The sequence below is a fragment of the Cicer arietinum genome, chromosome 7 (assembly GCF_000331145.2).
Source record: "Cicer arietinum cultivar CDC Frontier isolate Library 1 chromosome 7, Cicar.CDCFrontier_v2.0, whole genome shotgun sequence".
Lineage (NCBI taxonomy): Eukaryota > Viridiplantae > Streptophyta > Magnoliopsida > Fabales > Fabaceae > Cicer > Cicer arietinum.
The window spans coordinates 58,844,503-58,856,680 of NC_021166.2; the positions used below are offsets into that span (position 1 = coordinate 58,844,503).

The 12,178-nt window shown below is 26.4% G+C and overlaps 1 protein-coding gene across 1 annotated transcript; it reads right to left on the reverse strand.

The window, feature by feature from the left end:
• Window positions 1-3,804: 3,804 nt before the first annotated feature.
• LOC101515720 (histidine-containing phosphotransfer protein 4-like) lies at window positions 3,805-6,863 on the reverse strand. The gene is made up of 6 exons (XM_004510253.4): window positions 6,705-6,863; window positions 6,000-6,130; window positions 5,832-5,903; window positions 5,416-5,487; window positions 4,233-4,305; window positions 3,805-4,144 (listed from the first exon to the last, which is right to left on the reverse strand). The coding sequence occupies exons 1-6, from the start codon at window positions 6,762-6,764 to the stop codon at window positions 4,097-4,099; spliced, it is 456 nt and encodes a 151-aa protein (XP_004510310.1). The 5' UTR covers window positions 6,765-6,863; the 3' UTR covers window positions 3,805-4,096.
• Between the last annotated feature and the right edge of the window lie 5,315 nt (window positions 6,864-12,178).

Consider the following 12,178-nt stretch of genomic DNA (forward strand, 5'->3'; position numbering starts at 1 on the left):
TTAGGTGCTTAGGAGATACAAATTTACCTCCAAAAAAAAGTATCATTATATCAAAACATAAAGTAAAGTTAAAATAAATTCATAGAAATTAAGTTCAATAGATATACTCGGACAGTATAAAATAGTTTTACAATATTGTTTAATTAAAATTTTTTTTTTGTTATGTCAATAATTTCAAACAAACTAAATAAATATGGAGCAATAAACAAAATAAAAATTTTCTTATTAGATATTAGTGTAAAATAATTATACACAAACAATATATGTTATTTTTTTTTATGAAATTGTTTTAGAGTGATGAGATAATGTGTCCCTCTAAGATAAGAAAGAGTTTTTAATTCAACGTGCAATTACAAATAAATTTATGGTTATATTTCTCCATAAACACTACTGCAATATACCACTTTTTAAATCTATAATTTATAAGTAAACTATCATAGAGAGTTTCATAATTATTTAAAAAATATTAATAAAATTAAGAATTTATAAAAATAAGTAAAAAAAATGGTTTATAAAAATATCATAAATCATTTTCATAAATTATTTCAAAAAGTTTTACTATTATTAATGTTAATAAATAAGTTGAATAAGATCATTTAAATAAACTTTTAAATGTATTAAATATTCTTTTAAAAATTACTTCTAATTAATTATAAACATATTATAAGTTATGTTTATACATTATTTCACAAAGTTTTATAAATACTTTAGATAATAATTGAATAAACTTAAATAACACAATTCAAATAAGCTATCACTTTTTTCTAAAATACACTCGTTAGTTGATTACCTTCCAGTGTCATTGGTTAACTACAATATTAATTAAGGACAATTTTAGAACATTAATATGTATATAATTAACAAATTTAATATGTTATAGAGAAAAGCTTTGTTATGATGACTAATAAAATAGTCATATATGTTAAGTATTTGAGTCCTTTAACTTTATTTCAGTCAACGTTTTAGTTATTTATCTTTTTTTTTTTTTTTTCGATTTGGTTCTTTATTTTAATTTAAAGTGACAATTTGATCTTTTATGTTTTAAAATGTCAAAAATATTATTTATTTTTTTACAAAAATTCAAAACATTCATAAAAATTTTCTCAAACAAAACCTATAAAATTAATAATCATCTTCAATATAATGCAAATTTCATCAAATGCATAACTCAAATACTCAAATAAACTCATATTTTCATCTCTAACAACATCAAATTCATCAAATAAATAATGAAAATATGAGTTTATTTAGAGATTTAAGTTATGAATTTGATGAAATTTGCATTATATTGAAGATGATAATTAATTTAATGGGTTTTGTTTGAAAATTTGATGAATTTTTATAAAAAAATTATAACATTGTTGACATTTTAAAATATAAAAGATCAAATTGTCACTTAAAATTAAAATAAATTATCAAACTGGAAAAAAATAATAATAAAAAACTAAAACGTTAACTAAAATTAAGTTAAATGCGGATGTTATTTGGCCTATAATATGATAACAAATTTAATTATATATTATTAGAATTCAAAGTATGATTTATTATTCTTTGATTGTACAATTTATTAGGTTCATTGGTAGAACTCTTTGTCAAATACAAGTTTCTAGTATTTGAATGTGATTATTATAATCTCATTGTAAATAGAAGATGTGTGACTTTGTTTGAGACACACAAAAAACACAGAAAACATATTTTCATGGTATCATTAGTGGTTCATCCTAGGGTTGCTCTACCTATTTCAGTTGTGTCATAACCCTTTCATTTTTTTTCCTCTTCAAATTTATGTGTTCCGGTTGTGCTTTTCCATTCCAATTGTGTGTATATTGTTCTAGTGCAACCCACCACCACAAACCGCTGCACAATCCTTCGGCAAGTACATTGATTTTTTTTTGGTGCCGCCTAACTCAGACACACATGCCGCCTCCTTACCCGCACGTGAGACCGACACGCCTCCACCAACCCCCGTGTGTGACACATTTGGCCACCAAATTTTCAACGGCGGCTGTCGCTCAGGGCCTTACACCACATTGTGAGGTCATTTTCAACTTCTAGTGATTTTTCAACATATTTTCTTCTCTTTCGCCTAACATTGATCGTCATGTCCAACACTGGATATGTTGCTACCTCCTCTTCTGTTTTCAGTTTCCTACGCTTCCTTTGATCTCGTGCGAAAAATATGTAGGTGCTGCAAATTACGCAGGATGGGCAGCTGCCGTTGAACTTTGGTTTCAAGGACAAGGTCGTAAAGACCATTTGCTCAAACAGTCCAAGGATGTAGTTGTGAAAAATTGGTAGGTGCTACTATTCCCTCATATGAAACTGTTTGTGAACACTTACTGCGTCTTTCAGTCCCTTCAGCTCATGCCCTAATCCTTGCTTCTCTCAATGTGCTAGTTGAATCTACTGCACTCGTTTCTAATTCTTATCAACGAGCTGGTAGAGGAGGAGGACATGGACATAATCGTGGTCGAACTCAATGCAGCTATTGCAACCGTTTTGACCACGTTGAAGCACAATGTCGCACCAAAGCTAATCAACTACAACCCAAAGTCGCCAATGTTGCTCAAATTGAGGCATTTGACAAAAGTGATTAAGTCACGCTTTATAATGAATACATCAAGCTAAAGGCGCAAATGCAAACTACCACACTAGTTGTCTCTATTGCTCAGATCGGTAATCTTATTACCTTTGTTACACAATCTTCTTCACTTGGACCTTGGATACTTGACTCAGGCGTCTCTGATCATATGTCTGGTAATAAATTGATTTTCTCATGTTTAACTTATATGGAGACACTACCTAATATTACTTTGGCTAATGGGTCACAAACCAAATGTCATGGTATTGGTTGAGCAAATCCCTTACCCACACTCTCTTTGGACTATGTGTTTTATGTTCCTAGTTGTCCATTTAACTTAATATCCATCAGTAAACTCACTTGTACCCTACCTTACTCTGTTACATTTGCTAATGGTTATGTTCTTGTGCAGGATGAGAGTACTGGGACAACGATTGGAGTAGGACATCAGTCTCAAAGCCTATATTACCTTTAAGCACCTACAATGTCTATTGCATGTTTCACTGTCAAGTCTCCACATATTATCCATCAACTTTGGGGCCATCCTAGCTTTCAAAAGTTGCATCTTATGATTCCGGGTCTCTCAAAAGTGTTTACCTTAGAGTGTGAGTCATGTCAGTTCGAAAAATATGCTAGAAGTTTATTTCCTAACAGAGTCAATAAAAGAGCTGTTATTCACACGAGTTTTAAAACTTATATTAATCTATTTTACAGCTTGTTAGTTATAAATTATAAAAAACAATTTTAATATTTAATAATTTAGAGTTTTTGATCTAATAATTAATTAAAAAAAATTAGAGATTTAATTTAGATATTATTTTTTACAGATTTTTTTTAAAAAAAGTAGAAGTTATTTTATATTTTTCAGTTGCACTGAAAACACATTTTTTTTTTCAAAAAGAAATCAATTATAATTTTATTTTTGAGAAACTATTAAAAATAATTTTTCATGTTATTTGAAGCAGTTTTAATATTATTTCTATCTTCTACTATTTTAAAAAAATATATGAAAACTTTTAAAAGTGTGTTGCAATTAGATTCATCTGATAGTGCTTGAGAGTGTCAATGACTCAATATCAATGATGTGGCTATCTTTCTTGATTTAACAAAAGCTTGGTTACACATTTATTTACATTTTGCTTAAAATATGTACTCTGACTTCAATAAAATAAATTATGCTCCTTTAATTCATTTTTTTAAAATAAAGCCTTTGTTTTAATATGTTGGACCCAGTAACTGATACAACTTTATTTTCATCACCAAGATTTGAATCCTAGACACATATGGTTAAAGATCCAAACTATAAATTGACATATTGTTGAAACGAAAAATTCCTACAACATTTGAAAACAAAACTGATAATTTGGCAACAAAATATCTCAAAGGGGCCAACATCACTTTCCTATTCTTGTTCTTCTTTGTGGTGAATATATATTATTTATCTTTCATATATTGTTACAAAATTCACCATTTACATTTGCCCTTATCATATGCATATTTGATGTATAGGTCATCTCATTTGGAGCGACACGTCACCTCTGAGGGTCCAATTTGTCTAGCCAACTGGTAAAAAGAGAAAATAAGCTTAATTTAATTGGATTTCAAAATACAACAAATTTACAATGCATGAATTTTATTTTTCTTTAGTTACCTGAAAATAAGCTTCAAGTTTCTTTCTAAGTGAAACATATTCTATCTTCAATTGTTGAAAGCACTTCATGCATCTGTATATTCATACAAGAACAGTAACATCATTTAGTGTGTAGGTTCAGTGCAAAGGCCAAACAACCTAATTTATGGTTTTAGGCTCCAAAATTTTGGATAAAAAAACTTAACTTCATTTCAAAAAAAAGTTATTGATGTTCAGTTAGTTCAATTGGTCAAATTAAAGACTATATATATCTCTCACAATTCATGAGTTATGACCCAAGTTTTAACATGGATTCCACAAAACTTTATTTTTTATAAGTCGGTTATTTTTATATTTAAAAAGGTCTTAATATAACGTTTTTAGGCCTATGAATATATTGGATCGAATCCGAGTGTATGTTTGGTTTTACTGTAAAAAAATAATTTTAAATGAAAAAGAATTAAGTGTAAAATAATTTTTGTTTGGACATACTTTACATAAAAGTAAAAGTAAGCTAAACAATAAATTTGAGAATAAAAACCATCTTTGTAGTAAAAAAATTAAAAATTATAGTTTCAAGTTAAAATTTCAATTTTAAGGGAGAAATCAATTTCACTTAAGAGAATTCAAATATATCAAAATCAATTATACACGTTTGAAATCAATTTTTTTAGATGAAATAATAAAAAAACTCACACAACTCGAAATTTTGAGTTTGAACTTTAGAGATGATATTTAATCTAATAATTTCGGCATTTTACCAAACATACACTTAATTTGTTTAACAAAAATTATAAATTAGGTGCCTGAAATATCAATTTGAAGCATCTAAAGCTAAAACAACACATATTCTTAAGTCATATGACAAATGTCAATATTGTTAGGTTAAATGTTTTATTTTAGGTTCGAATACAGAATCTACAGTTGTGTAAATTAAGTATGATGAAATTTACCGTATCTTATAAGACAAAAAAATTAAAACAAAACATACACTTTTAAGTCGTTTAACAAAATTTATAAATTGGATGCCATAAATATCAATTTATTTATTTGTTTTATTTGTTGATATTATTCACATAATTTGTTTTGTTTTCAATGTTAATTAGCTGTTCCACATAATGATAGAGTTTAGATATGTTAGTTGTGATCTTTTATAATAGGATTATAGGAATTAGGAAGGTTGTGTGAACGATAGATAGATTACCCTTCATTATTTCCTGTCCTGCAATATTCCCTAAACAGATTGCACTCTGCTTTCACCTTTTTGGCTCCTATGCTGCAACCAATTATAAAATAATTAGATATTTAGGATTCTTTGTTGTCATAAAGCCAACAAGTATGTATCTTATTTCTAAGTTTTTACATAATCCTCATCTAAATAAGTTTTAAAAGTAATATTTTCTCCAAAATTAAATATAATAAAAAAATAAAAAAATTGATATATTTAATCTAAATTAGACAGTGAAATATGTATAAAAAAATTACAGCAATTCACTCAGCTTATTTTATTTTTTAAATTCACTTAGCTTATTATTATAATTACAAAAATATCAATAAATAATAATAACAATGATGATGATAATTGGTATTATAATTACAATAATAAATTTATATTTGTACCTTGAACTACTTCCTGTGAACTGGTGCATAAGTGTGTCAAGCTTGTTGAAATCCAGGTAGTTCCTCTCCTTGCTATATTTAAGCACAAAAACTAATCAAGTTTTATCATATGGTATTTTTTTTTTAAATTAATGAAAATACAAAGAATGTTGAAATCAATGAACTTACAGAGCCAACTCTATGCTTGAGATAAGGCGTGAAGAATCACGGTAGTAAAGAGTGACAATTTCCTCAACAAAGTTAGGATTAGCATCATCTTGTAGTTCTTCTAATTGGATAAATTGTTCATCCAATAATCCCTGAAGATAACACCATCATCATTGAACTAAATATAATTACAAGAACTCATTGACAAAAAAAAACTATCTCTAATTATAAACTCTTTTCAATTAACTACATGCATTTTTTTTTCAAACATAACTCTAATTAGTACTATTAATTTGTCTTAGAATATAAAAAATCATTATTGAATACATTCAATCTACAAATGATATTTTAGTCATTTTTCTATACAAAATAAATCCATTAACTACAATATCAACTTCTTTTAATAAGAGTGAAATTTACAATAAATTATTATTTTTTCTTCTAAAAAACTAAATCGATTACTTGAATGGTTTTACATTTGGACTGACGTTAGACTATAGTATATATATTTTGAGGACATCTAATATTCATTTAACGTGAAGAAAATAATACAAGTTGCACATTGGCTATAATGGTTAGAAATAAGATCTAAATAGAGTTTATAAAGGAAAAATAATAATCTTCTTTTAGATAGAATTTCAAAGCTTAATTTTCTTTTCTTAGAGATATAAAGTCTAATATATCATATGAATATAAAAATGCTAATTATGAGGATGAGTGAAGAACCTGATCAAAGAGGGACTGTTTCATTGAAGCAAGTTGCCTGCGAGATTGGTTTCTCTCCATTAGAAAAAAAGAATGTTATGAAAAATAATATAAGAGCTTGTGATTTAAGGATAAGGTGAGAATTAATGCATGCTATGAATGTGAGGAAAGAAGGGGATTTTATAGCACAAAAAATATGTCACGTGTCAAGAAACTAACAAGTGAGAAGCACAACACAAATTAAAAGCTTTAGCATTTCTTTTTTTTATCGTTGAGGTGTGGGGCTAGTTGCAAATTCGAATGTTTCCATTGCTTGCATTGATTTGTTTTAGACATTTGGAAGTGAAATTGTGTGTCAATCAAAAAGGCCCACTTTTCTATATCATGCACTAATGGGAGAGTATATTCTATTCTTCTTCAATTATATTTGAAGAATTTAATCCATTATAGCTAAAAATGAAATAGCTAACTATTTTGGTAATAATGTCAAATGAATAAAAAAGAAATTTTGTAAGTATAGGGAACAATAATATCCAACTTCATGACAAACTCATCAATGGTTGGTATTTTTGCGATTGTGTTTAACTTAATCAAAAGTGTGAGAGTGTGTGTTTGTTTTTGAAAAATGAGATTCCATCTCGAAGAGAATATAGAATATATGTTTATTTTATTTTTTTAGGCAAGAATATATGTTTATTATCAAGTGAGTAACCAAAAATCAAAAGTTTGATGTGGCTAATTCAATTTATACAACTATACGATAAAAATTAATTGCGAATAAAAAAAGTGGGTGATTAGCCTATTTAGTATTATGCTAAGTATACACTCTCTTATGGAGAGAAAACTTACGGTGTTTTAGAAAAGTGACTATAAAAAATAATTCTCCATCTTCAATTTTGTGTGTGACTCATATGTTAAATTGTATTAAAATAAATAAACGTTGTCGAAATGTAATGATATTAATTTTTTCTGAAACTTATTTAATAATTTTTGTTGTGGTGTTAAGTTGGAGAAATTGAATACTTATTTAGTATTAACATTAAAGAATTATTAAATCAACGGTGTATTTAAGCAAAGACTATTTAAGCATTCAAATGTGAGTGTTCTATCATAGATGTTTTCTTTGGATAAAATATTGTAGATGGTCTAACTTGAGTGAGAAAATATTATTTTCACATGTTTTTGTAGATTGTAATTTGAAGTCATGATCAGTAAGTAAAAAAAGTTGAAGTCATTTGTGGAATACTTGGAAGTGGTTGATCATCAAATCAAAATTAATTGTGTTGTTACTCTATCAAGATTTTGAATTATGGTTCTGCTAAAAGTAAATTAATTTGGATTTACGGTTAATTTGTTGAAATCCAATTTTGACTACTGTTGGATCATGCCTTAAACATCATCGCATTAGATTAAGATATGAGTATATTAAATATTATATTTATCTTTATTAAATTTTTTAAGATATTAGATATAAGAGTCAAATCACTTAAACATTATTTTTTAAGCTAGTGTGAGACGCTTAGTCACACTTAATACATTAACATTTTTCCACTCAAGTGTGATTCTACTCTTTCATCTAAATAGAACATTCTTCACTCCAATACACTTGCACCGTCATTGATACCACATCAATGAGACACACCACCTAACCACCATTATTAGGAATATACTATGGATACAAAGATCCACTCTCAATGTTTTTTAGGTGAAGGTGGAGTTTTCAATCTACTTGTGTGTTTGCTCTTAGTCTAATGTGATGATTCATCAAATCTCTCGTGACAAACGTGGCAACAGAGATGCTAGTTTCACTCATGGGTGGTGGGAGAAGGAGGATCTATAGGTATCACAATTCCTCCAAATTTTATAGGTTCATTAGAGTTATACATGTCAATTATTATATTACTTTATGATTAATCAATTACTAAACAATTTTTACATAAAAATTAAGTAAATGTGTCTTTTGTTAGTTATTTTTGTCTTTGAATGTGTACTTTGTTAGTTAGTTTACTCCACAAATATGTCTTTTGTTAGTATAAAAGAAAAGTTTAGTGATGTGTTTATAATTTTATATATTTAACCCTATAAAGATAACACCTCATATATTTAAGAAACCAAAATGACTCCACCACTCCTCTCACTTATATAGTATTTAAAATTTACTTTTAAAATTTATATTGCCTTTGAAAAGAGTAAATTACATGCATCCAATTATAATCTTGTATACTTCATAATTTTTTTTTCTTCAGAATTTTAAATTTTAGAGTACACGTAATTTTAAATTGCTTATATGAGTAGAAAAAAATAACCAAGTGGAGAATAATCGACAAGTGATCGACCAAAAGAGGAAACTAGTTAGTACTAAATAAAAATTCCCAATGATTAATTAATGAGACAAGAACAAAGAATTTTGCCATGCAACTAGTGGTTGTTGTCATGTTCCTGTAGGAATTTGAGGAAAGCAACATGTTATAAAGGAGAAAATAAGTGTTGGAGAAGTGATACTCTCTCTATTCTCTTTTTATTCCTCTGCAACACTCAAGTGATTTACTACACATGTTGCAAGAGATATTTCCAAAAGCTACTATTTTAGTATTTAAAATTGTAGGGCTTTGTCAATTTGATATTTAATTCACTCAAAAATCTAAATTTATTATTAAATCATTAAAATAGTTCTTAAAAAATACAATTTATTATTATAATAGTTTTTAAAAATACAATTTATTCTCAAAATAGTCTACGAACATTATAATGTTAAAGATTAAACTGATTGATATTTTTGTAATTAAATGAGTAATTTGAATTTTTTATCGAACATATACCAAAATGTCAGTATTTTATACTTTTAAATATTAAAATAATGGTTCACCCTACAATTAGGGGTGAGAATGAAATGAAACCAATAAAATGACTCTTTGACATGGTCTAGATCACACTCAAGTCAGATCATACTTCATATTTTTTAAAATTAATAACATCAAAAAGTTTTTTAAAAATTTATTTAATTAAAAATATCATATTATAAGTTACAAAAAATTAAACTTATAATTTTCACTTATTTAAATAAATATAAATGATATTTTTGTTATTATTATTATTGTTATTACTAATATTGCTTTTGTATTAAATTATAAATCTATTAATCTTTATGTAATTTAAATATATTGACACACCAATTTTTAACATTTTATTATAAATTGAATTTAAATTAGGTGTTATAGAAAGTTAAATTCTGTAAAATATAATATTAGATCTTATATATAATATAACTTAATCTCATTAACTAACTAACTGTTATTTTATTTATAAAAAACTACACTATTGACCACTTGAATGTTGTACTTGTAGGCTGAAAATAGTGAAAGTAGACTTTAAGTAAATTTTTAGAAAGGCGAACCTAAATCTTAAAAATGAACTCGTGACAGATAATAACTCAAGTTTAGGTTTAATATTTTTAAAGTAGATAAAATTAACATCGAACAAATTCTAGTTTAATAGATTCTTTTTTTTATTTGTATCAAATGTGTTTAATAGATTGTTCGATAAAAATTAACGACTAATAATAAATGACAGTATATACTTTATAACTATAACATAGTTATAAAAAAAGTATCATAAACAAATTAATAAATAACAATTTTTATTCTAATGTGCAAAAAGATATTTATTAGATGTATCTAATTCAACTAACAAATGTCAATATTATTAAATTTAACATCTTGTTTGAATTAAAATATAATACTATACAATTATAATAAAATTTACCATTTCATAACAAAAATAAAATAAATTAAAGATTCAGAATTTCAAGTAGAGACGACTTCCCTTATGGTGTTGTTTGATTTGAATGTGTGTTGTCACATCTACTCCTTTTGTAGAGAGTAAAAAATTTACTTAATGTAAAAAATTGCTTAATGTCTTGAAGTAGATGAGATTAGATTAGAATATGATTTTAGTCATTTTGAAGTTTGAAAAATATTTTGAATAAGATTCCAGTCTAATTATAAATAATTTTTAAAGAATATTTTTCTCTATTTATAAGAAAAATTTATAATTTTTTAAAATATATGTGTATATATTAAGAAATGGAAAAAATTTAAATTATAAATGAGGGAGTTGATTTATGTTTAATTTTTTCTCTTATAAACGAGATTTGAGATACAATACAATTTTAAAATATAAAATGTCTATTTACAAAATAAGATCTTACAATATACTGTTTTTTAATTATTATAACATACCTTTAAAAGAACATAATTTTTGGGAACACGCTACTAAAAATGTAGTTGCCCTAAACTAAACACTATATTATTATTTTTTCTGGATATTGACCCAAGAAAATATATATTAGATGCTAAAATAAATAATTATTTTATTTCTCTTAACAAAGAAATATTATTTGTTTTTCTCAATGAATAATTCAATGGTTTAGTTAGAATTACTGAAAGAATTATATGCAGAAGATTCATAACAAACATTTTCTCCTCTCATACTAAGTACTAGCATCCAGCAATAAAAAAGAAAAAGAAAAATTCTTTAAGCATATATTACAAATAAAAGTTATATGAAATAAACACGTAGAAGTGCCTTGGTGTCCATCTAACATTGATTACATTGCATCTATCTATAGAAAATATCCGATTATGAATGCAATGCAATAAGCCCCACATAGGATGCCACGTGATCATGTAAGATGAGAGTTGGCTTCTTAAAGTATCTTATAATTTCCCTTTCTTCTACAAGAATGTGCAAGTGTGGGCATACACATCAATTCTTGCTAGTCTTCTTCATAACAATCCATTGTTTGTAAGATATTATTGATTGAAAGCAGCCACTACTACACACTACTTTTCATCTGCTTGCCAAACTTTTATCCAAATAAGATAAGATCAACAACATATTAATGTCATTTTCGTAATACATTTGGAAAAAGGACAATTCAACACGTGTCTTTTTTAGACTATTTGAGATTTCGCATTTAAACATTCATAATAACAAAGAGTGGATATTTTGACATTCAATGCAGAGGAAATTTCTACGACTTCAATGGTGGTCTTGAGATGTCTGCCCAAGACTTTATATTTGCAGGGGAACCAAATTTTTATATTGCTTTATAGTGTCTACATTAATTGGTTTTCTAATGCCTACAAGATGTATAAAATAATATTAATTTTTTTTTGTTATTGTTGCATTTGTTAAAAGAATTTTTTTTTTTAAAATTAAAACAGTTAAAATTTTATTTGCTATCTACTTACTATATAACAACATAGATCACATAATATTTCTTTGATTTTATTGGAATTACATTTTTAAAGAACATCGATTATGAAATAATAATTTATGATTTTGCAACAAAAATTGTAAGGAATATGATATTAAAATAGTTGTAAATGCATCATTTTATTGATTCCTCTAAGGCACTCAAAATCTCATGACCAACTATGAGGTATAACTTATTGACTAGTTATCGGAACTTTGATGACGATCGACGACACTTT

Bases quoted from the DNA above. Each gene is read 5' to 3' on its own strand.
- LOC101515720 (XM_004510253.4), bottom strand. From the start codon at position 6,764: ATGGAGAGAAACCAATCTCGCAGGCAACTTGCTTCAATGAAACAGTCC. The intron at 6,131-6,704 runs GTTCTTCACTCA...TGTTATCTTCAG, and splicing joins AACAGTCCCTCTTTGATCAG to GGATTATTGGATGAACAATT. The intron at 5,904-5,999 runs GTAAGTTCATTG...GCTTAAATATAG, and splicing joins TCAAGCATAGAGTTGGCTCT to CAAGGAGAGGAACTACCTGG.